The sequence below is a fragment of the Artibeus jamaicensis genome, unplaced genomic scaffold, assembly GCF_021234435.1.
Source record: "Artibeus jamaicensis isolate MK-2021 breed Jamaican fruit bat unplaced genomic scaffold, CSHL_Jam_final contig_908, whole genome shotgun sequence".
NCBI classification, from domain to species: Eukaryota; Metazoa; Chordata; class Mammalia; order Chiroptera; family Phyllostomidae; genus Artibeus; species Artibeus jamaicensis.
In genome coordinates this window covers 4,910,332-4,936,383 of record NW_026522009.1, presented here as the reverse complement: position 1 = coordinate 4,936,383, position 26,052 = coordinate 4,910,332, and the positions used below count along the sequence as shown (strand labels likewise).

Genomic DNA, 26,052 nt, shown 5'->3' with positions numbered 1-26,052 from the left:
TACACTGCCTCTCTTGTAGCTCTATAAAGTTGTGCCAGTGTCTTCTTGCACAGCCCCCATATCTTGAAGTTTACTTAATAAGGAATTATATATATATATTAATTCCTTATTAAGTAAACTTAATATATATATAAGTTTATATATATAAACTTATATATATATATATTCAAATATATATATATATGAATATATATATATTCAAATACGATGTTCTGTAAGGAGAGTTGAACCCAAGCTTCTTTAAGGATGATCTGTTAGTTAAGCATAGGACAAAGAAAGAATTGGTGCTTGAAGGGAAGTCAATGAAAATTAAATAAAATGGCAATATTTGACATGAAATCAAACTTAGTGAGTTACTAATAATGTACAAAGCTGCATATATTTAAATATAAAGGCAGAACAATATGTGCTATTTTACTGTCTATGCTATCCTAGTCTAGTATAAAGTAAATAAGTGAATTAATTTAAATGTATCACAGCTTAAACCAAAATTTCTCATTTAGAGCTCTGCTACATTGCTAGGTATAACTTAATATCTTTTTACTTGCTTACAAAATGAGAAGTTTTATTACTCAAGTATTTATTACATATAAATACTTACACAAAAGAACCAACAAGTTAGGAGAGATACCAATTTCCTCATTAGTCTTTTGAATGCTTGCTTAAGGCAACCTCCTATGTCAGGACTGTTGTTTCTGTCTGTCGTACTGTATACCAGGGGTTCCCAATATTTTGGCATCTCTAGGGCACCCTGGAAGAAGAAGAGTTGTCATGGTCTACACAATAAATACACAAACACTAACAAAAACAATAAAGTCACATGTTTTGAGTAGCTTTACAATTTTGTGTTGGACACATTCATAGCCGTCCTAGGCTGCCTATGGCCCATGGCCGTGGGCTGGGCAGCCCGGAGAAAACTTCGTGCCCAGAAATTCATACTGCTTGTTCTCTCCCATAATTCAGAAATTTTCTATTGTTCATAGATATACACAGCACATATAAAATGTCTCTTCCATCATAGGTGCACAATTATATATTCATAAATTAATGAGTAATAATAAATTTCTAAATGGCTGGGCCTGGTAAGTTTGTGCTTGTTTTTTCCAAAGGTCATTATTATCAAAATCATAAATAATTAATTCATATGTGTGATAATAATACCCCAGTAGAATCTCAGTGTTTCATTTTATATAAAGTGATTGGCATGCTGCTTTTGTTAATAATACTCATTGAGGATATGCTCATCAATCTTAGATAGGAATGGGGGAGAGAGAGACAGAGACAGAGAGAGAGAAGTGTAGATCAGTTTCCTGCAGTATGTGCTCCCATGGGACTGAAACCTGAAACCTAGCTACGTAGCCTGACTGGGGATCAAACCCACAACCTTTTGGTGTGTGGGATGTTGCTCCACCCATGTACCAGGGTGGCATGCTGATTTTTAGGCTCAACTTTTATTAGTTCAAGTGTGCAATCTTTGACCCATATTGTTTTTCTTCATTAGTAGCCAACATTTTGAAATTTTATATTTTATTCATAAAATAGCTACCTATGTTAATAAAAATACTTTTAAGTATGAAAATACAATATATTTCTCTAAATTATAATGGCATTTACTTTTAAAATACTAATTATACAAATGACAAGATGAGGCGATACTCAGAACAACAGCAAGAAAAACCAACACACGAAGCCACAGACAAAATACTGCAATGTGTTAGATTGTCAAAACCAAACATAAAACTAAAGCTAAACAAAACACAACTGGCACTGGTTGTATAGAAAATGAGATTCAAACTTCTAATTTACGGTTCTTGCTAAAGGACAACCCGACAATGAAAAAGTTATTCTGAATATTATAAAATGTCAAATGCATTCTAGTAAGTTTTGGAAATTTTTAAGCTAGTAAATTATCTGCTTCATCCTGATATGAGCACATTGGTAATTATAATATTCATGTATTACTGGAGCAGGTGTGAGCATATAGTCTATGATGGGTGTTATATTTCTAGTGTCATCAGTAGAAAATTTATAGAGTGTTGCAACAGTACTTTTGTTATTAAATACATTTAAAACTTTCTAGAATAAAAGTACTAAAAACTTGTGTTTTAGTTATTGGAAATAAGATTTCCTAGTATAGAATATCATAGTAAACTGAAAAAGAAATGCATAAGGCAAGCCAGATTTTTGGAGGGGATTTAACATTTCTCTTTTATTTTCTTTCCAGCTTGGCCTGCCTCTGTCATTGTATACACTATACCCGATATCTTTTGGAAACTTTATTTGTCCACAAAATTTCTGCAGGGCATACACCTTTGAAAAATTTGATAAAGGTGGGGATTAATATGTAATTTTAATTATTATTGAGGTATTTTGTGTATCAAATTATCTGCAAAATAACTCTCTCATGTTTATTTCCTTCAAGACTTTTTCTATTTAATTTATCAGCATATCTTAAACATTCCATTCTGAAATGCCATATCCTGGAGTTGCCTTAAACTATTAACAATACAGAGAAAACTTTTTTAGTGGAAACAGCACTAAATTCAGATTTTTGAGAAGGAAGAATCTCACATATGAACCCTTCTGTAAACACACATTTGTGTGATAAAAATTATGATAATCCACTTTCATGATGTCTTTGCTCTTCAAATAAATGTTAAATAATATAGTTATTAACCAGTACATAACTATCACAGAAATAGAAAGTTTTCAAAAACATTGAGGTGAAAATATCCATTAGTTATCATGCCACAATTCAAATATTCATTAAAATTTATTTTATTTTTTAATTCAAAATATATTTTAAGTATTAATTATGCCTTTACTAAAAACTTCCTTCTTTTGCAAGTATCTACTTTCTAATAATTTAAACAAGGTAGCCATTTCATTGTTGTCCTTGTAAAGAAACACTAAATTCTAGAATTCTTCAAAACCTCAGAAATCATTTGGAGTAACTTCACTTTTGACAGAACGTATTATAGCCTGGGACTTCTAAAATTAGTCTATTGCCCTTGCCGATAGAGGAACAAACATTACTGCTAATGGTTAAAAAATTAATTCTTATATTTACTTTCTGCTAAGAAATGATTATAAATAACTTACTATTTTATTATGTTATTCATATTTATTATTGTATAGACTAAACCATTCTTTGCAAGCTATGTGGATACATTAAACATGTATATGAATACCTATTTATATTAATAAGGATCAGACAAATAAATGCACTTCTTTTTTTTCATTTCTTAAGTGATATTGAATAAGTACTTTTAAAATGATAAAATGCTAATTTACTTGGTGAATAAACATTCTATTTATCCAACTTAGAAAATTTATGCCATTTTTCATGTAAAATTGTTGCAGTATGGTGCATATATATATATATATATGTAATATATAAGTGCCATATTCATATATATATATATACATATATATATATATATTCCTCTAACTTTTATTTTGTGTTATTTTCAGGGCTGTGCCTTTTACTGGGGATTCACTTCTTGGATTGCCTACTACATTAATCACCCACGGTACACACCACCATGTATGTAGAATTTCTTCTTAACTAACTTAATACAAAGTTGCATGTATATACACTCACGTGAAGCTAGAAGAAATAAATGGAACTGTTAATACAGATGGTGAGCTTGTTAGATATTTTCATCTTTTATTATTTTTGTGTGTCTCAACTTCCTCACCATGAGTGAGATGACAGTCAGGACACTATTAAATTCGAGGAGGGAGAATCACTTATAATCACTTCTATAATTATACATATTTGTGACTAAAATGATTATACTACATCAATTTTTATTCTGTCTTAGTTCTTCAAATAAATGTTAATCTGTTTAAAATGTAACAATAAATCTTTCCTGAATTATGTGTATAATATGACTATTTAACAAATGAGTGTTTGTGCATCTTTTTTTCCTTTCTAGCATTTGGAAACAGGCAAATCACAGTATCTGCTATCAATTTTCTGGTATGTATTATTTATATTACTTGCTAGTCATACTCTAATTATAATATTATTAAAATGCAAAATAGATTATGTTCGAGTACTGGTTATGTAGCTAATATCTATTCTTATTGGCATAGTGGTATTAAATGAAGTAAGTTAAATAATTTCTCATAATCATGTCATTAGGTATTTTAATCAAAATGTTCTACTCATCTATGAAGGATAAATAAAATTATTTTAAATATAGTAAATTTTGAAAAAATATACCCAGTGATTCTTCCTATTGTCTTCAAATTTACAATGTATAAAACTCTAAGAGCAAAAAGTTTTACAAATCTAACATATGAGCATCCAAAAAAACCACTTTGGTAGAACTGCTAACTAATTCTAGATGCAAACATAGTTGGCTTTTTTGAATGAAACAAGGGTCTAACTTAATTGTTCTCAGTTTAATTCTTTAGATCATTTTATTTAACATTGGTTTTTACTTTTTTTCTGATCCTCTGACAATAATAGATAAACACCAATAGAAAGGTTACATTTGCTTTCTCTTCACTGCCCTTTCAGTTTTAAATTTGCTGAGGGAGCTATATAAATAATAAATACAAAGGAATTATGTTTTACACCTAAATAAAGTTGGAATCACTGTTTCTTATATAATTTATTTATAAAATAATTTTAAAAAAAGGAATGATGTATAACTAGTGCATATATTTTTATTTTATTGCATTAGTTATACAATCAGTTATTAAATAATAAGTTTTATTATTTTATTGTAATTGGTTATAATTATAATTGTTTTTTCAGCTAAACTGAGTTACTCCTAAAATATACTCATTATCTCAATAAAAATCAGCAGCTACTATACTCATAGAAATGACTGTTGTTGAATAGATGTCAAAGCAAATGTAAAATTAATTTATGAATATATTATTATCACAAATGTGTCAGTAATAATTGACTATAGTAATAATTTACTATAGAGTTAGTATACATAAAGTATCACTTATTTTTTTAATATTGTATGGTATGATTCTTATACTATATTCTTATACTGTATATGAGCATTCTTATGCTATACAATAATTCACAAAAGCTCTATAGATTAAAAATAAAATTCAGGTATTCCCAGAATTGTGGTAATGAGGTACACAGAAATAAAATAAAGGCAATCTACTTTAAACATTAAATTGATTCCATAAACTTAGAGTTTATAGAGCAAAAATACCATCCTCTAGGACAAAATTTATACAATAAAATATTAGTTTCATGCAACAAATAAATTCATAAAATAACATTTAGTTTTGACTTTATGCAGTAGTATCCATACAATATTTGAACTTTTACCTGAAATCCTATTATTATTCATTTTCAAAAGTAAAATATATTGTTTAAATCAAAGGAAATAAAATGGAGCACAAAGAATCATAATAAATGGTGGTGGAACAACTAGACACGCACGTTTAAAAGAAGAATCTAGACACAGACATTACATCCTTCACAAAAAGTAACAAAATAGATCTCAGATCTAAATGTAGAATGCAGAACTATAAAGCTCTTAGAACAGCAGTCTCCAACCTTTCTGTCATGGTTTTACCAGTGATGGGTCAGGGTTGATGAGGGGAAGGGGCAGGAGGCAGAGCTCAGGCAACCTAACCTGGCCACACAGTCCCTAATAGGACGCTTACCAGGTACCTGTCAGCGGTACAGCAGTTGGGGACCCCTGTCTTAGAAGATAACATAGGAAAATATCTAGATGTAGGTATAACAGTGGCTTTTATATGCAAAACCAAAAACGCAATCCACGAAAGAAATGACTGATTAGCTGCTTCATTAACAAGCAAAAGAGAGACAGACTCATAGATAGAGGCTGACAATTCTGGGGGTGGGGTTGGGGTGGAAGGATCATGAAAACAGGAAAATGACTCATGGACAAAAACAACGGTGTAGTGATTGTGGGGGGAGGGGAAGTGGAGGTGGGTACAAGAGAGATCAATTTTAATTGAAATACAATGAAATATATTTTAACAACTATACAAAATTAATAGCTGCACGGTGGAAGAGAAAATCAAGAGAAAAACAAAACAAGCATAGACAGGACAAATTATTTGCAGAAGACACATTTGACAAAGGACTGTTATACAAAATGTATAAAGAACTCAACAAAAAAATGGCAAACAACTGAATTAAAAGATGAGCCAAGACTTTATCACACAGATACACATAGGACAAAAGAACATATCAAAATACATTCTGCATTTTCTGTCATCAGACTAATACAAACTAAAACAATGAGATACCACCACATATCTATTAGAATGGCAAAATCCAGAGTGTTGAGACCCAAACATAATAATTAATTTGGCAATTAAGTGTTAGTAGTGTTGACAATGTGTGAGACAGAAATTTAGAGAAGCGAGATGAATGTAGAATCATTTTCTGAAGAAGTTTCCATTGATGACATTGGTAACTAAAATTATCACAATAATTTTATTGAACAGTTTGTGACAGTATTTGATTCTATTTAGTCATCATTTAATACCTGTGAGATCAAAATTTATATTAGCATTTAGATGGAGAAATGAAATTTTAAATTTCTAAGTCATTTAAAGTATAAGTAAAAGATGCTGCACTCCAGCACATCCATCCAACCAAAGCCCACGCTCTGAACTGCACTAACACGTAAATAATTTCAACTATAAAATCATTGTCTAAAAATTCAAAATTTAGCTTTGCATTGTAATAAGGAGAAAGTAGGAGTATCTTCTATAGTTATAGGAATAATGTTATATGTGAGTAAATGCATACCAAGATGCTGAAACAAAAAACAACAAAATCAGTTAAATGCTAAAAAACTAACAACATTAAAGGCACTGAATTAAAAAGAATATAGTGAAAACTGAATGACTCTACACAATAAAAATTTTGGAAAACACAACCCATTTTTCAAAACAGGGTATTTATGTGTTGAGTATATACTTTGTATCAACTAGGATAAGATGTACATGACATCCAAAGAAAAGGGTCTTATGTTCCAAGGATGTATGTTTCAGTTTTGGAACTTTAGTCTGGGAGACCTTGCTAAGGCCTGAGGGTCACAATTGCCTACTAACAAGGACGACTAGTGGATGGACATGAGCAAAGGGTCTGAAAACAGACACGCAGCCAGTGGCTTACAAAGGGGTATGTAAGCTGAGCTGAAACCAGCTGAGAATCAAATTACCAACCTTACCAAAGAAAGGTTCTTACTATGTTAATAAATGTAGAATATGCACAACTGTATCAAGTTTATGATTAGCACCATGACTTGTCTCTTCATGACATAAAAATGTACCCCCATAAAACACAAACCAGATAGTCAGCATGGCTGGATTCATCAACCGATTTGAACCTAGTTATCAAACAGGGTAAATAATGTCTTCAGAATTTCTAAATCAATGTGACATTATTTTGGTTTTGTATGTGCCCACGAACAACTTCTTTTGTTGTTAGGATGCAAAATTTTCTCTCTTTATAATTAGAGCAATAACATATCTATTGAATCTTTTGGATTAGTATGTTACATGGATAGTTATATATCTACCAAAAACAGTTTTAACAGGCACAGGTAGGTATATCACACTAAAAAATAAAACGTTTTGCAGATTTGTGAAGCCGGAAATCATTTCATCAATGTAGTATTGGCTCATCCCAGTCACACAGGTAAGTCCTTTTTGTTTTAATTTTGTCTAGGATGAATTATAATAATAATTATTTTTTAAGTCTTAAATAAAAATACAAATAGTATATAGTTTTGCTTATATGTGGCATTTAAAATACAACAAAACAAAACAAAAACAGACTCATAAAAACAGCAACCAAGGGATGGTAACCAGTAGGGAGGGATGGGGTATAAAAGAAAAGAGGAATATATTAAGTAATGTTAAGATAAGTTTACATGATAACAGTTTATTAGAATTAGCAGGATGATCACACTGTAATGTACCAGTCCTCTTCAGAAAGTATCTAGCCATGCAATGTGAAAAATAGAGACATTTATTGAAGAAGATACAAAATGCAAGAAATATTGTGCAATGATTCCTCAATTCCCTTCAAAGTGGGCTATTGTGACCTCACGCAGTTCTCCCAGAGTCTCTTCCACTGTTCAAAAACATTGCAAAATCCTTTATTGGAATCAGTATCAACTGCTCCATTGTATTTTCCTGAATTGCGGCATGAATTTTGCCGTGACATGTTTCACCCCAAGCTTCTGCATCAAAATCTTGGGCACATTAAGTTTTGGAATCCCCAGATCAGCTTCTAGTTTCAACACTGTGCATCACTGATCTTCACTGATTGGCAGCCTATGCACAATCACCATCCATTATCAAGTGTTCCATTTGCTGCAGGCCTTACAGAATTTGAATCACTTCAACAAATTCTCAACTGTCTTTGAAGCATTTGTTCCATATTTTTATTTATGTTGCCCTCATTGCATAGTCTGAATAGTTTCTAAGAAGGAATGTTCAAGCTTAATACAACATATGATGCAGGTTCATTGTTTTACCTGTTCAGTCATTTTGAATGTGACAGCCACACAGTACACATGCTCACTCAACAAAGTTTACCTCCTTCACTGACTAGTACAGTGAAGTCATCATTGTTCACACATGCACATTCCAGTCCACTCTCCTTGGCTGCCAGGTTACATTGATGCCATTGATACTGCACAAACCATTCTTATTATATTAACAGTGGCTGGACTTCTGTACCGACCTTGGAATAAAAATTTTGAATCACTATATTGTACACATGAAATAAATGTAACCAATATTAGGTTGTACAAAAACTATACTTAATTAAGGAAATAATTTTTGAGTGACAAATAGCAATAGTTGGAACCATTTATGATATGCCTCAATACTTTTAATGCCTAAGTTTTCCAAATATTTGAACTAAATATATATTTTAAACAGGTATCAATGACCCATGGACACAGACAATGGTGTGGGGATTGACGGTGGGAATAGGGGATGGGCTGGACAAAAGAGGACAAAGGTAAAATTAGGGCAGCTGTAATAGAACGACAATAATAAAAAGTAGTGGTTTTTCTAAAGAAATGAGTGAGTGCACACACCCTGCCCTCCCCCTACACACACCCTGAACAAAAAACTCACTTTAAAATGTGAAAAAATAAACACATGATTAAAAAGTGAGGTGGTATGAAATCCATTGATGAATATACAGATTACTTAGGATAGTGCCCAATCTTGATCTAATTTGCACAATTGATACGAATAATACTTAGAAGAACATGTGGAATTTGGTAGTTAGTTAAAGATATTTGAAAAATTAGTGTCTATATTATTTAAAGATATTTTGGGTAAATCAATACTCCCATTCAGGTTCAATTGTACATAGGGATTCACAAAATCCTTATTTATAACATACATAAATTAAATGTACATTTCACATAGCAGTGGTAAAACCTGTCCTTGTGATCAAACCAACTAAAAATATGATGATGCATTTGTCTCTACAAGTATGTTTTAATGTTTACCTGAATTTTTTAACATTTCCTTGCTGTAAACATTTCTGGCAGGCTGATAAAGCATATGATATGTCACGCTCTTCAGGAAAAATTTGTATGTAATGAAATACCTGGAATTGCAAATAAATTTTATTATACTAGAATATTTGCAAATACATGAAAATATTATAATATAATAACATGGTTCATATTACAACATTAAATAACACTGTAGTAAGTACTTAATTTTGTTGAATATCAATGATACAAGTTATTTTATATGTGAATATTTGAAGCAACTCTCATATGATTTGAAAATATCTCTACTTTCATTGCAGAAAAAAATTACAGATGAATCAAATTTGTTGTTTGCATTTGTATAAAATGCTATTGTGGTTTGTTTGCATTTGTATAAAAGTAAAGCCTACATTTTATAAGAGATTGAATGTCATATTTATCTGATTCAAATTAATGGATCGACTGAATTATCTTTGGATATGTATGATAAAACCCACTTGAAGAACTAATGGTCTATTTTTTTATGTTGGAGCAAAACACAGTACAATCCTATAAAATTGCTAACATTGACAAATTTATGAATATCACACATTTTAGTCTTGACTGTGACCCTCTAACAATATGACCTTGCTCACATTTCTCCACCTATCTGGAATATGGTGTCATTATGTAAATAGAAAAATTTAAGTCACTATGTTTTAAAAATCAAACGTGACTTAGAAATTATTCATAAAAAATACTTTGTATATGTGTCTTAACCATATCCAGTATCCATTTGCTCTTGGAAAATCAGGTGCTAATCTAATCTTCTCTGCTTTCTTAATTAACTTCTTTTTTCCTGAAGAATTCAGAACACTTTTTCTTTACTACTGAAGTTTATTAATTGTGTAGGGTGTGTATTAGAATTGATAATTCCACCACAGTTTTTCCAGGGACATGTTGTAATTATCTACTAGGTTGTTTTATGGATTTTTAGAAATTTAATTCTAGAAGTTTTTCTTATATCATAGCTTTAAAATTCATTTTGTTACATTTTGGACTGTGGGGGTATGGAGTTAAAAGTATGTTATATTGTGTTTTCCTCATATCATATGTATTTACCACTTTCTATTTTTAGCTTCAGTTTATTTTTATTTTTGGTTAATTTTGATTATTTACTTAATATCCATATTCTATTGAACATTTTATCCTTAGACAAAGTTAAATATGTTCAATATTACTCAGATGGCTTTTTCTACATTTTTTGCACAATCCACTCTTTTTTCCCCTTGCTCTTTTGTCCATACGTATTTTGAGTTGGGGGATTTCTTAATGGTTATATTCTTTGGTATCTGCAAATGCTTCTGGCTCTGTGTATTCGGTTAAAAATTGTATCTATCTTCTCTTTGTGAGGTTATTTTTTAGCAGGAAGAAAAGGAAGTTTCTTGTATTCTATTTTATTCACACAGGAGCTTTAAACGAATACTGATTAAGTTATGTTCATTTTTAAGTCCATAGATCACCCTTGAAATAGCGATTGTTTTTATAAGCGGGATGATTGAAGTGAAGTGTCTAAAGAGTGAGGTGTGCTCTGGAAGGAATGAAGGTTTCATTGAGTCTTTCAATTCTCTACATATTCTTTTGTTTTTAATCCCTTAATTCCTAGAATTGTGTCCTTCCTTCTTTACCCTGCAAGCCTCCAACCATGCCTTCCCCATCTCAGCTGCATCCCTGGACTGCTGTTCCCTCTCCTCAAAGCAGTGCCTTCTAAGCAAAGCATCTGTCCTCACTAGTTCAGATCATTTCATTTAAATTTCCATATCCAGTGTTTTGATGAATCAGGTCTCAGATATTTTCTAAATATAGATCCTCATCTTCTGATGAATTCTAGATACCTACACACTCAATACATTATTTTCCCTTCGTAAAATCCTTATACAAGTATCAGTACCTTGTCAGCTCCACATTAGTCTCTGCCGCTGTTGGGTTGTTATTTCCCCCACTTACATATTAATTGAAGTTTGTATTAACATCTGTCTCAGATTTGCTTTAGGCATAAATTATGGTAGGGGAACCATTTCATATTGCATGTTTAAACAAGGTGTCAAATGTGTTCTTAGGACACACAGATTGATACAGGATAAGATTTAAAAAGCATTTTTAAAAGAAATGCATATGTTTTCTAGTGGTAGATGTGATGCTGTCTCAAACGGGCTTCAGTCGCTTTGTAGAGACATTGTAAGCAAACAAATAACTGGGTTTTCAACTTCCTGTTACTGCGAAAGTCAAACTCGTGGGACAGATGCTTGTGCAAAGCAAGAGAGATTTTTTTCAGGTGCTGTTTGACCTGGGAGAATGGTGAACTCCCATCTCAAAGCCCATCTACTCTGCAGACCAAGATAAAAGCCAGTGTGCAGAGTTACTGCTACAGTTTGAAGTACAAGCCTTCGGAGTGAATCCACAGGCAGCTGCTAAGCCATCATTAGTCCCCATCTGGATGGCTTAGCTTGTTCCTGGCTGCTATTCATTTCAGACTCCCTCCTGCAGCTTGAATGAGGAGCATGCATGACCATGGTCCACGTGGCTGCTAGGGCGGCAAGTTCTCATGGACCTAGTGAAACCCGGAAAAGACACTGGTGTTCAGGCTGCCTGCCACATACCAAACCCAATAACCAGAGACTGGGATTGAATCTTTATGGGTGCTTTATTCAGATGGCTGGTAATTTGAGAAAATGGTGGGTTTGTACCCTCCATTTGGACCATCTTACATTTCCCTCCAAGCCAGCACGTTTCTAACAGAGAACAAAGTGTGGTGAGGGGTTTTGAAAATCAGGGAAAATTAGATTTAAAAAAAAACCGGCAGTACTGTCTCCCTGGGCAGTTAGCTCTTCGTAGGGGCTGGTGGCCATCTGTCTCCTCCTGGAATACAATGGCCCCGATGACTCCACTTGTCCCCAGCGGGTGGTCCCCAGCAGTGCTCCAGGATAACAGCTGTCTTCCCAGGAGCAAGGATGGGCCTTATCTATAGTTTCTGAAACTAAGGCTTTAACACATGCATCATTTGCTAGCCTTATGACTATTTCCCTTAAACTAAAATTTTCCAACTCTTGAGTCCCCTATTACTAGGAAAGAGCCTGAATATACCAGTGAGTTCACCCCCAGGTGACAAGAGAGACAGAAAGACTCCTCGCTAGAAGCCATGGACCACGTGGCTGCTAAGGCCACATGGCCCATGGAGAGAACTGGAGAGTGCACCATGCATGTCCAGGTCTCAGGCATAAGTGAGATATGAGCCCATGTGCTTCTGTTCCCCTGGGTTCAGAGTACCTTGGGTATGAGAAGAGACAGCTGCTTTCTCAATATGACCCATAAGCTTTCCAAATTTTCATGCACTGTGGGGTGGGTCCACCTCCACCAATCCCTCTCTTTCCCAGGCTAAACTGATAGGCCTCATTGGTCCAGCACCTCCCCATGTGCCATTTTTGACTTCTTTGGTGTGTATGTGTCTGCCTTTCACCTAGTCCCATTCCCAATCTGGAACTGAAGGTGGGGTGTGAGGGCTTTTCTCTCTATCCAATTACCTTGCTAGGTTTTTGTACTCAGGCTCTATCTATTGATACATCTAGCTTTCTGTGTGTTCTGCATAAGAAGCTCCCTCTGCCGCTCCATCTTGGCCAATGGGGGAGACTCCCCAGTACTCCAGACATACGATCTACCAGTAACAATATCTGATGCTAGGAAAAGCCTTTAGAGTTTTCCAAAGTTGGAATGACTATAGGGAAGGTAAATTGAATTTGGGTCTCTCTCAGACGGGTGAATGGTGTTGGATAAGGCAGCTCTTTTCAATTAAGACCATCCTCTCGGAGGCTCAGACACTTGAAAGTTTTCTTACAGCAGCACCCTCAGCAATTTTGGAATAAATTAATCATTTCTATTGGGTATCTTGGCAGCAAATTGCAGCATGCTTCACAATCCCCTCTTCTACTTCACATATTTACTTCTCTCTCTGTATACTTTCCGGGAACAACCAGTGGACTTTTCTATCTGTGGGAAATTAAAGGAGCTATTTTAGTGGGAAATTACACAGCTTTCACCACTCCGCATGTTCTTGGTATAACAGCTAATTTGCACCATTTTCCTTCTCCATACACTCCTAGAGATCCTTTGATTTCACTTGACATATTTAACCTCTCAGGAATTATCTGTTACCATGATGTAGATCCTCATCTTGTGTCTGAAATCCTGTCTCCATGCTCTTATCAGGGTATAGATGTGGTTCTTGTTCATGGGCCAAGGGAGTGCTAAGAATGCCCAGGTACTAGACACAAAACATACGCTCCTTACCTTATTGTATAACAGCAGGTGTACCTCCTCTTCAGGATCAGAGTCTATTACCTTTTCAACAATAGTACTTTTATCCTCACAACTCCAGAGCCTTCAGATTTGAACCCTTCTTCACAAATGGATAATATTTTGTCATGGGTCACAGGAAGATCCCCACTCAACTCAAAGCTATGGTTTATGATTGATTTAAAGGTGTACCTTGCCTTTAAATACAGCATTTCAGCAGTGAATTTAACAGAACATTCCCTCAAATCCAGCAGGTTAGCTAAACATCTGATAGCGATTTCTTAATGATATTGGACTTCACATCAGAAGTTTTCATGGTTGTGGACCTATTCTTATACCTCCTTTTTGGAGGTGGATCTCTTAAACTACCAGTATGTTGTGAAGGGTATATGTTAATTGTTCAAATACTGTGTGAGCTCTCAGATAATAGGACTGACTCAGAACCACCTGCCCCCAAAATAACAAAGTCTGTGTTTTTTCCTGAAGTATGAATTGCTGCTCCCTTTTAGAATAGATGAGGTTCAATAAATAACCTACTTATATTCTCTGTAAGAAATGGTGGCTTAATATGGTGTTACTGTTGTTTTTGTTGCTAGCGGTTTGAACATTTGGAAGCAGTGGTAGCTAAATCTGCCCTGGTAAGAGGGTACCCATGCAGTGGAGCCCAAGGACAGCTCTCATCCTTGCTGCCACACTCCACTCAGGCACCCAGGCACCAACCAGCACAGGAGTACTCCATAACAGCGGCTGGCTGGCATTGCCTGGCTGACTTACCTTCTTTACCTGCTGTATATTGTCTCTTTTATTATAGATGCTTCTTGTTGGGCATTAACTTCTCATACAAAGATCTTCACACTCCATATCCACACTTATCTTCAAGGACATTCCTGATTTGTTTGTTCACTTGACACAACACATGATTCTGTGTATAGCATAGGCTGTGAATACACCTCTTTCAACTCTAGAAACTCTGCCCATTGGGAAAATCCTCCCCCCCACTATTGCCTTTTAAGGCGACAGTTGAATACAACTATATGTAGCTGCCATGCATTTTTTTTTAGTTTATGCCACATATCAATCAACACATTATTGCTCTAAGCTCAGGATCTTCCTCCTTTTTCAGCTGGATTTAAGGTATACCTATAGTGGCCATATGTGTGACTTTAAAGGGTTCAACATTGATAGTTAATATAGTTGTCTAGAACTTATGCCAATGCAGCTTGCTTGTACCTTATTGTTCTATTTATATTTCACTCTGAATATTCCATTTCTACCTTATAATGCATTATTGCTGGTCTCACCCAACCTATGACTTGGCATGTCTAGCAGAACTTAGCTTATGATGCAGACAGCACCACATGGTCATTGGTGTTCCTAGAGTGGTACCTGAATCTTTACCAGGATTCAGCAGCCTCCCAGGACTATTTTTTTTAAATAACTATGATTCTCCACTAAAAACGGTAGGGCCTTGCTCCAGAATATCAGGGTTGTGCATATTATCTTTTCCCACCATTGATGTTTAATACAGAGAATCTACCCAAGTACAGGAGTCCTTAAGCTAAAAGTTGAGCTTGCTGCAATGCAATGTCCTGCCTTAAACACTGCTAAACTAATATAGCTCTTTGTGCTACATGGTATATGGTTGAGAGCAGAGTTTCCTGACAATTAATGTAATGCTTCTTTAATGGAAGAGGCCAAAAATAATTTTGCTTTTTTCATGGTGGGAAGTGCAAATTGTAGTATATTTCCTCTCATTTTTGAAGTGGTGCCCCATAATAGTCTGGTCTTAAAACATTTTACTGAGGGCCCTTAGAATTTTATAGGGTTTATTATCTTCCCCCACCTCGTGTAAACCACACATCCTAATAAGGCCTCCAACATGCTAGCCATTTCTTTTTCATGCAGTATGAATATTATAGCATGAAGTTGCTGACATAGTGCAGGAATGTGATTTTCAGTGCAATGTTCAATGAGTCTGGATCCCCTTAAGCTATGACAGAAGATAGGAGTATTAATATGATCCTAAAAAAATGAAAGTCTATAATTTTGTATAAAAAGCAAACTACTTTGACCCTCTTTTAATAAAAATGAAAAAAATTGTCAACTCTGGGGCTATATCCACCTATCCAAACTTGGGTCAGTCTGTTCTAGCGAAGATGCTGTGTCTGGTGATCAACTGCAGTGGTGGACAGTGTTTGACCAAATTCACAATACTTCACTCTCATGCTCTAAAATTCATTTTGCTTTTGTTGGGGCCTATAAAAGTTAATTAAATGGTGATAAAAAAGGAAAGCATTGCTCAAGCATACCTCATATCTTAATGGTAGCACTAATATGCCCTGGGGTGCAATATTTTTTATGTTTATAGACGAATGGGTGCAATTTCAGAGGTTTCCACTTGGCTTTTCTCACTGCAACAGTCTTTAGCCCAAAGTTTAAGCAATGTAGAAGTTGTCCAAACTACAAAGTATGTATAGTGACATGGACACTGGCCCACAGTGTCCGAGGTGTTATGGATGAGACATGAGACAAATTCACAGGGACTATCGAGTCCTGTGGAGGAAAAGGGATGGCAGGCCACTCTCTCAAGGGAAGAGCGCACTGATTTTTGCCTTGACAGGTTTTTATTGGGTTTCAATTTGCACCGGAATACAGGTAAAGTTCATTAATCATTGTCAGGCAGTAAGCATCAAACAGTAGCATACAAAGAACTACAAGGGTTTACTCTGAGTCAGGGTTTGTTAGCCAAAGGGCTATAAAACTTTGGGAAACAAACTCATTTCCTGCTTGGACCCTTATTATTTAATTGAGAGCATTCTTAATAAAGCGGGTTTCACAGGATTTTATACGTTCTTTCTTAGGCCTGATCACCTGGGGAGCCTGCCCTTTCCAGCACAGGGCTGCACTGCCCTCTGTCATTGTTTCAGGCTTAAGTCAGGCAGGGAAGTAAGGCAGCCAAGAGATTAAGAGACTTCTCTCAGATGGAACGAGGACTCAGGCTATGTCAAAGCCAGGGGGTCCATCATCCCCTTTTGCTGTAGCCCCCTAAGTCCTTCCCTGGGGCCTCCATGTGATCATGCCTGTCTTGGGTTGATCCTCCCTTGAGGAATCTTACTCATCATTGGCTAACTGACCAAGCATTGGGGGCCGGTTATGGATGAAGTAAAAAAAGCAGAAGCAGCACTCCTGCCAGGGAGATAATTTTTGTCTCCTTGGTGAATTATGGTCCAAAGGTCGCTCACTCAGCCTTAGCCATGGGTAGCGGGGGTTATAGCTCCCGAAACCAGGCAGAGTGGTTCTCAAGAGTATAGTCCAAATATTCCTTTTGTATTTGAGGAAATGATCACTTTGGACCTAGAAGGCACACTGTGTCTAATAATCCTTGAAATGTAGTGGTATCCCACTTTCACTAGTGTATGGCTTCCTAAACAAATGACCATAGACATTTATTGAAGTTATTATAGTGACAGTCATCATCTATACTCCTTTTCATGTTGTAGAGTATTTCTTCCTGGGGTCCCACACTGATTGTCCATTAATGATTTTAATGTCTCACAACTGGTTCAAATCTAAAAACTGGGAATGTAATAGTTATTTTTATTTTATACTGAGCCAGCTGCCCCAAGTTTCTTGACTAATAACCTCTAATTAACTTTCTTTGTCTAAATTCAGACATAGTACTGTCACAAATTCATCAATCTATCCTCCAGGTACCTTGTGTTCTTTTAACCAGCCACAACTTTCTGTTGACCAAGCTTCTTCTGAGCTTACCGATCATTCTAGTTTATGACAATAAAGTGCTAAAACTAGAATGGCTTTTATTTGGAAGAGGTGGAAATGTTCTTTAACCCAAGCACTACAGCTTTCCCAGTTCTAAGATGACATCACTTTCTATCAGAGTGGAACCACAGTAAGCTAACTCTAATCTCAGTGATTGTGGTATCCTTACATTAACATTTGTTTTATAGTTTTGGAAAATGATATATATTTCAGGTTCTTCCATGAAATGGGAAAAATATGAGAATATAGAGCATAAGGGGGAAAAGTCCTTCCCATGAAAAGGCTCATTTTAATTTCAGCTTTATATAAACTATATACTTAATATCCTTACATTTATCAGCCATTTAATACCTTCTCTCTTTGCCTATCATAGGAATTATAATATTTCTTCCTCTCATAGTGGAGACTATGCTTTTTTTATGGTTCCAGGTGCATGTTGGTGTGTACCTTCTTAGCAGGTCCCTATGTTCCATGGGGGTACTCTAACAAATAAACCTAGCCTCATCCAATTTTATATTTTGTCTTCTTATTAAGGACCCTCGAAATCCAATCACATATACATTCTCCTTCTCCTGTAATTTGCTTGTTCATGCTTGCTGTGTCCTGCAACTCCATTGGGAGATAATCCTTTTTTTTTCTTTTTAATTAGGCCCAGAACAATCTCAGGTGGGTTATATTGAGATATAGTCCTAGCTATAGCATGGGTTTAATGGAAGCATGGAAAAATCCTAAGGGGATTAACATGGTAGCTTTTCTATCACCTTCAGGCAAGAAGTGTGCTAAGTTTTAATAGAGAGGAGTGGACTACTTCTTAGCTTTAAAGAGTTAGCAAAAATCTGTCTATTACATTTTTTGTGAAGGTAACCTTGGCTTAGCAGACCTGCTTCAGATTGGTGTTGTATATTCTTTAATCTTGACTATTCTTGCAAATACCCAGTCTTCAACTTTCTCAACCTTTCCCTCACTTCAGAAAATGAGGGCTTCTTTGTATGGTGCCAAGGAGATCCTCTAGTTTTCACAATTGGCTTTTAATTGTCAATTATCATTTTCAATTTTGTCAAGAACAATGATAGTAACCCCCACTTAATTCCATTGGGCTGAATAAAGCATTCCCTTCCAACAGTATAACACAACAGGATACCATTGGTAAATGATTTTATATTTGTACAGCTGCCTTGAACCAGCAGTTATCTGTACTGAACCAATCATCTGTAATGGGGTGGGTACTGGCTGCAAGCTTCTAAGTCATTCAACTCTAGAATATCATTCCAGCATCTCCTTTTTGGGCCACTCCTGGTGCCAACTACTATAGGTTTAGTTTCTTGGGACAATGATATAGAGATTGGCAGTGAGGAGGTCTGTTAAGGAGTAATTTTTTTGGTATGCAAAAAAATAAATCATGTTCAGGTAGGAAATTAAGAGAAATATAGGATCAATGAGAGTCTCAGTCACCCATAGAAAATTATAAAGTTGGGATGAAATAACAATATTGTACTGAATCGAGACATCAAATTTCCATATTGATCAAATATTGGATTAAGACTAAATAAAAAAGTGAATGAAACCTTGAGTGAGGCAGTTCCCTTCAACCACATCACTTTCATAGGAGCTACTGAGAGTTGAATGGGGACCATTGGCAGCACTCCTTGAAATGGTGGGGGATTTAAGGGGAAAAAAGGGGAGGGATTTAGAGGAACAAGTATAAAGGACACAGGGACAATAACTAAGGGGGGTGGAAATGGGAGGGAGGTGGGGAGCACAGGGCGGGTGGGCTGGGATGGGAGAAATAGACAGAAAACTGTACTTGAAAAATAACTAAATAAGAATTTTTAAAAAATGGTGGAATAAGCCATTTAAGATGGAAAATTTTAGGTAGTGAGGCATTGTAATGTAAAAAAAAATCTTCACACTTTCATTCACTAGAAGCTCCATTATAAGTAGTAAGTAAATGTTGAGAGAACATATAATGAGAATGAATTGAATTAGCAATACCTAACCTTATCTCTAATTACAATTAACAGCAACTATGTACACTTAAGACAATATCTGTATACATATGCATCTGTGCATCACAACACTTTTTTTTAACCTATAAACTACATCAGAAAGAAGTTTGTATTTGTGGACTCCTAACCATGTCCTACCTACAGAAGCTGATCAGTCATAAAGTAGAGGCTTTCAACCAAATTAGCTTGTATGCATTTTCCACCTCTGAAATTCATTGCTATAACATAAATATTTGTCTCTATTATATTTTATTGATGGTTATATGGGCACTACAAAAAGTTGTTTATATAAATATTACCAAGAAAATCTGTAATACTAAATGGCATACATATCTATCCTTATCTTGATATAAGCAGTACATGAAATTTTCATAGAACCTATATTTTTGATATTCAACAATAGTTATAATTTTGAAAACATACTGACATTTCATTATGACTTTAGAATTATAATGAGATTAGTTTATGTGTTCATCTGATTAAATCTTTATAGAGAATAAACTATAATGTTAAAATTCACATTTACTTTTACAAATGTCACAGTTCAATGTTCAAATGGAAATCATTATAAATTTGTTATCTAAAATGTTTCCTGAAAAAAAAAAGGTGAATAATAACTAACAAAATCAAGTGAAAATATGCTGAGCATAATGAAAGCTGTGAATAACAATTCTAATTGCTGAACAGAAATAATTTGTATGGTGTTTCTGAATATTAAATATAATGATATTCACTGTAATTCTCTTATGAGATACATTTGTATATAATTTTTCATATAAATGACCTCCTTATAAAAGTCCCATTGGATTTTTGCTAATTTAGTAGAAAGGGGGGTTTGAGGCATTTAATAATCTCAACCAAAATTATCTTCTTTGACACTAAATGAGAATATGAAGAGGCATGCAAATATTAAAATGCTTTTATTAATCCCAGTTTGCAATACCACTACAACTATTAAGATATTCAAAGTAACTTTTATACATCACTTTATTTAAATTGTTAAAGAATTGATTATCATGATGTTTCCTGTAATTTTACAGCAACATAGTTATAGATATGGTCAGAAAGTGACAATTGTTCTATTTGAGTCAAAGGGTCATAATATTTAAAAATGTTTCTCTTCTGAGTAATTTGTGAAATAAAGTTCTGTAAATATATGATGGCATTTCATGTGGTAGACGGCTGTACTAGGAAATTTAGAATCATATAACAAATATATATTCAAATGTGCAATATGTAGCATCACTGACATTTTATGCTCTTTTCTAAAAGGAACTAATGCTTGTTTTCCAAGTCCAAACTGTAACCCTTTCACATGGATGTTTTTCCTGGTTTCATGTCCTAACTATACCTATGAGGTATGCCATTATGCATGTAAATATTTAAACTTTATTTGGTATAATATATGCATTCATTTATGTATTTACATTTATTATATGATATATATGTTATAGCTATAGATATAGCATAGACAGAGATATAAATAGATATTGATTTTATCATATACATAGAAAATTGGAATGTTTCAGCTGCAATTTTTTCTAAAAAAGAATAATTATAACATATTTATCTATATTTAGATAAAAGTTTACAATCTTCACATAAAATGTTTTAAGATGTTTTGGGATTTTTTAAAAAGTTTTTGAACATATCCATTTTCTTATAACCATTTTGTAAAGTTGCTTATGATTTAATCATATTGAACACTTAAGTAATTTAGGGAAAATTTCTTTCCACCTATCATTTTTCTACTGTGTTTTAAGCTGTGAATTACCTACTTAAAGTTACACATGAACAAATTACTAGCTTACACAGACATGTTAACTTATGTTTTAATCTAACAGATTGGATCATGGATCAGTTTCACAGTCATGACACAAACGCTTCCAGGTAAGACCTGGGTTTATGCACAGTGGAAGGCAGTACATATTTAGCAGTGATTTCTGCACACACTGCTACAGCTCTAAAGTTTGTCATGTTTGCAAAAGGATTTTGTGCTTCCATTATATTTTTATTTTGGATTTCTGCGTAGTTTTAAAATATAATGGAACATTACGTACTATGTATCTCTATGTATCACGGCCTAATCCGAGCCAGGAAATTTGGCCTAATCTGGCCTAATACAGAGGCAGTGATAATAACACATTAAAGCTGAAACTCACTTGTGTGTGTGTGCATAGATGTGTGTGAACTCCCCAGGATCCGTGAGTGTCTGTGAAGAGATGACTGAGAGCATGATTGTATAACCTTGGATGCTGGCATTTTAACACATGCAAGGGAGCTAGATTTCAATTAACTGCATGTATTAGAAGGGATATTAGTTATACCAACTATACCTATTTTTGTTTCATTGTACAAAATTTGGAATCACAGTAAGTGTGGTTGATCATAAGCAATTGTGTGCATGTGTGAAGAGGTATATTACTGCATGTGACAACAGTTATTGAAAAATTCAGAGATAAAGATTATTTATTTGTAAGTACTTACGGTCAACAGGATGAAAAAAATGTAGATATATTTTGTTCTCTGCTATATACTCTCTGTGTTCATCAAACCATGCAATAAACACTGATTAAACATATATAAGGTAGGCATTGAATATGAGTAAATAAATAGATGGCAAACTATGAAACATTTGAGAAATATTTTAAGAGTAATATATAGTCATTTTTCTAATATAACTTGCTATACCCATCACAGAAGAAAGAAAATAAATAACTATTTATTTTTTCTTCTAGTTGGAATTTTTACACTTATGATGAGTATCCAGATGTCTTTGTGGGCCAAAAAAAAACATAAGATTTATCTGAAGAAATTCAATTCTTGTATGCACAGGAAATCAGCAATGATCCCATTCATATTGTAAGCAAAATAAATGACTTACCTCATATATAAAAAATAAACGTAATCTCACTATTCGGACTTGGTCAAGTATGGTTGACTATTATGTTCCAGAAATTCACAAACAATAGTATTTTGCTAAGTAAAACTATAAAATAGTAGTAATCTAACTAAATTCAGAGTAATTAACTTGAGGCACATGAAAAACAGAAATTTTAGATATAAGTAATGAAAAATAACATCCAAATGTTATTTAGATGATCTTTGAAAAATATGTTTATTTCATTAAATAATTCATCATACTATTTTCTTAAGACAATTAAAATATCTGAAATCTAAAGTGAATAGTTTAAAAGTTGTGAAACTTATATCACTTGAATTTTACACTTTACTTTGATAGTAATTTATTTTTTCCCTCATTGTTCAAAATGTTATTGAGAAGAATTTAATGTCTTGTATTTGGAGGTCACTCTTGTGAAAATTTTTACCCATATTAAAAGTCAAACACTGATACATAGCCATGTATCTTATTTATCCATAGTATAGACAAGCATATGCTATAATTCTAATACTATAACAATAATTTCTAGATATTTACTAAATCACTTCCATATATATTTATTTATATATTTATGTATATTTATGATGTATATATACATCATATGTATATGTGAGTATATATATTGAAATATTTACATTTCAAATTAGTTGTATATGATGATGAAGAGAGAGCACATTGAAGACTTTTGAGAAATAGGGTGAAAAATTCTGCTTCATGTTTACAGTTTTAAATTGTAACATCTTCTCAAGCCTTTGTGTGTATGTGAACATTCACATGTATTTTGACAAGGAAATGGTTGATACTGCAAAAATCAAGAATGTACTAGTTAAATATTTAAAATAAATTCTTAGTTTCATCATTTTAATATTGGGATTCTTCAGACTGGTTCATTTCTAGAGCTTTTTCTTTTTTCAAATATTTACTATAGATATAGATATATACATAACAAAATATCTTCATTAAAGCTTTTATTATATAGGCATTTGACATGATATCCTTGGTAAAGATAAGCATATATGCATTTTGTGGGTCTTTATTATTAAAATGTAAAGTTAATTATTCAAGAAATAACAAAAACAACCCTTTAACAACATTAGTATTACTCCCAAATATATAGTATTAAAATATTACAGGGAAAGACAAGAACAGTCTCCTTAACAACCATTAAGCAAAATAACATCGGAGCATGCAAAAGTCTAAAGTTCTAATGCATTAAACTATATACATCTAACAGAACTATGTAATTAACTACCTCAATAAATATGCCTTGGTGAAAAAATAATAATAACAAATAAACAAAGAGTATTTTCTGCTTTCTTAATTGGATCCTGACTGATGCCAAACTAGGAAGCCTTCACATCTCTGCGGCTCTAGAAGGTCTCTGATGCAGCAAGGATGGATGGGCACATGTACTGTTACCAACAAACACTGCAAGTAATTTGAAGCAGGAGTGTAAAATTATAATCACAAGCCTCGGCTTCTACCTCTAAATTCCTTAGTGGAGTAATTATCATGACCCCTGACAAGCCATAGTTTTGCACCTTCCATTTGGAATTCATCAATAACATAGTTATTTACATTTTGTGAACATAATTATGCATATGCAATTCAATAAATTCACATCAGGATTTTATGACTGCTACTAGATATGTGATTACATATAACATTAAAACAAAGCCTTATAGTTTATTTAATCTACTTATTACTCTAATAACTGCTTTTTGAATAACTGTCTAGGATAATACTTTTTTTATCCCCAAATAAAAATTCCCAAACAGTGTTTGCAAAGCACCACATCTTTATCGCTCACACATTTCTTCACATGTGTCTTATTAACTAGCTAGAGAAGGGAAAAAAAACAAAAGAAAAATATAAAGTTGAATCAGCTGCCATGCAACCCTATATTATCACAGCATACCGCCTCTCTTCCCCACCCCTTTCATCCTTCCTACTTCAAATTGTTATTTCAAAGGTGTTTTGGTTTCTTAGCAAGTATTTTCTTAAAATTATTTGACTAAGTTTGAATAAAAATAAACCTGTAAAGCATTTTGTCTTTCAGCAAAAGTTCTGTGAAAACAAAAGTTATTCTCTGACTCATTTACAGACACACACAGTAATTTTAAGCAATGATACATCTTTAAGGAGACAATGAAAATGTGGTGCCATCGAATAATATTTAAGCAAATAAAATATTCTTATTTTTAAAATGTGCATGTTCAATCTTACTTCTCTAATCAAATAACAAAATTCACTATTATAGTTGAATGTTTTGTATATTGATCTTTAATCTCCCAGTAATTACATACTTTCAAGATGTTTTAAATTTTGTTTTGAGTAACTACTATTGAATACCTGTTATAATGGAAATACATAGCATTTCAATACCAATTGTGCTCATAAAGTAAAATAAAATGACCTATGAATTAATAATGAGATTCTTCTATTTTTATTTTAACAATAAAAAATAAATTTTTATAGTCATTCCTAGATTGTGATTATTGTGGGGAGCAGGACCAACAAAATAACATTGGCCCAATCAAGATGGCATAAAGTATATAAGTCAAAGTGGAGTCACTCATGTCAACCAACATGGCTGTCAGTCAGCCATGACACTTTGGTTCAAAAGGCAAACTACTTAAGTTAGAGCAGACACATCTGGCAAGGAAACATGCTTAACATATCTGCACACAGAACTGGAGAGTATTACGCTAAATGAAATAAGCAAGGCAGTGAAGGACAAATATCATATGATCTCATCAATAAATGGAACCTAATCAACAAAACAAGCAAGCAAGCAAAATAGAACCAGAGACATTGACATGAAGAACGAACTGACAGTGATCAGAAGTGAGGGGCAGATAACAGGGGAAAGAAGGGAAAGGGTTAAATCAAGGAGCCTGTGTAAAGGACCTGGGGAAAAATCCATTGGGGGTGGGGGGAGGATAGAATGTGGAAGGTGGGAGTTGGGAGGGCACAAGAGAGAAATGGGGGGAAATGAAAACAATTGTATTTGAGCAACAATTAAAAAATGATATCTGCACACATGGTCAGAACAGCCATGTCTGTAGGGTAGGACCACACGTAGACAGGCTCCTGGAGAAATTCCACTTTTGCCAACAGGGGTGTCAAGAAGAACAGCTATATACCACCCATATGCTCTTGGGCAAACACCCCTCTTGGCATCAGGAGTGTAAAGACATTTATCTGGAAGACCCAGAAAGGTGGAGTACACCACTTTCAAGGTATAACTGAGGCAGGCTCCAGCCGGCTGCTAACACAGCCCAGGACCACACACCAGAGTGCTGCTCCATTCCACACTGACCTCCCTTGGCATCAGCCACCAGAGACTCTGCCCTGCTGGACTGAGGACTTTGTCTGCCCTTCTGCCCACCCTGCTCCAGAGATCCTTCCTACCAAGATGCTGACAAGTCCCTTGCCCACTGTGCTGTTTCCCAGACCTGAAGGTTGAGATTCTGGGACTCTGGTTTGTTATCCCTCATTGATTGCTACGTGTGTGTATATTGTATTTTTCTTAGATTGTTAG

General features: G+C 34.2%; 1 protein-coding gene across 2 annotated transcripts in view; it reads left to right on the top strand.

Moving 5' to 3' along the window:
- TECRL (trans-2,3-enoyl-CoA reductase like) overlaps nt 1-25,979 on the top strand; it is a 73,513-nt gene extending 47,534 nt beyond the window's left edge. Inside the window, exons 6-13 of one of the 2 annotated variants that reach the window (XM_053655039.1) lie at nt 2,225-2,330; nt 3,475-3,547; nt 3,942-3,985; nt 7,609-7,666; nt 20,879-20,964; nt 21,451-21,496; nt 22,345-22,468; nt 25,629-25,979. In XM_053655039.1, coding sequence (XP_053511014.1) covers nt 2,225-2,330; nt 3,475-3,547; nt 3,942-3,985; nt 7,609-7,666; nt 20,879-20,964; nt 21,451-21,496; nt 22,345-22,468; nt 25,629-25,977 — 886 coding nt within the window. In that variant the 3' untranslated portion in view covers nt 25,978-25,979. Of the gene's footprint in view, nt 1-2,224; nt 2,331-3,474; nt 3,548-3,941; nt 3,986-7,608; nt 7,667-20,878; nt 20,965-21,450; nt 21,497-22,344; nt 22,469-23,855; nt 24,929-25,628 lie in introns of those variants that run through there. The other variant, XM_037134130.2, reaches the window with a different exon arrangement.
- Nucleotides 25,980-26,052: the final 73 nt, after the last annotated feature.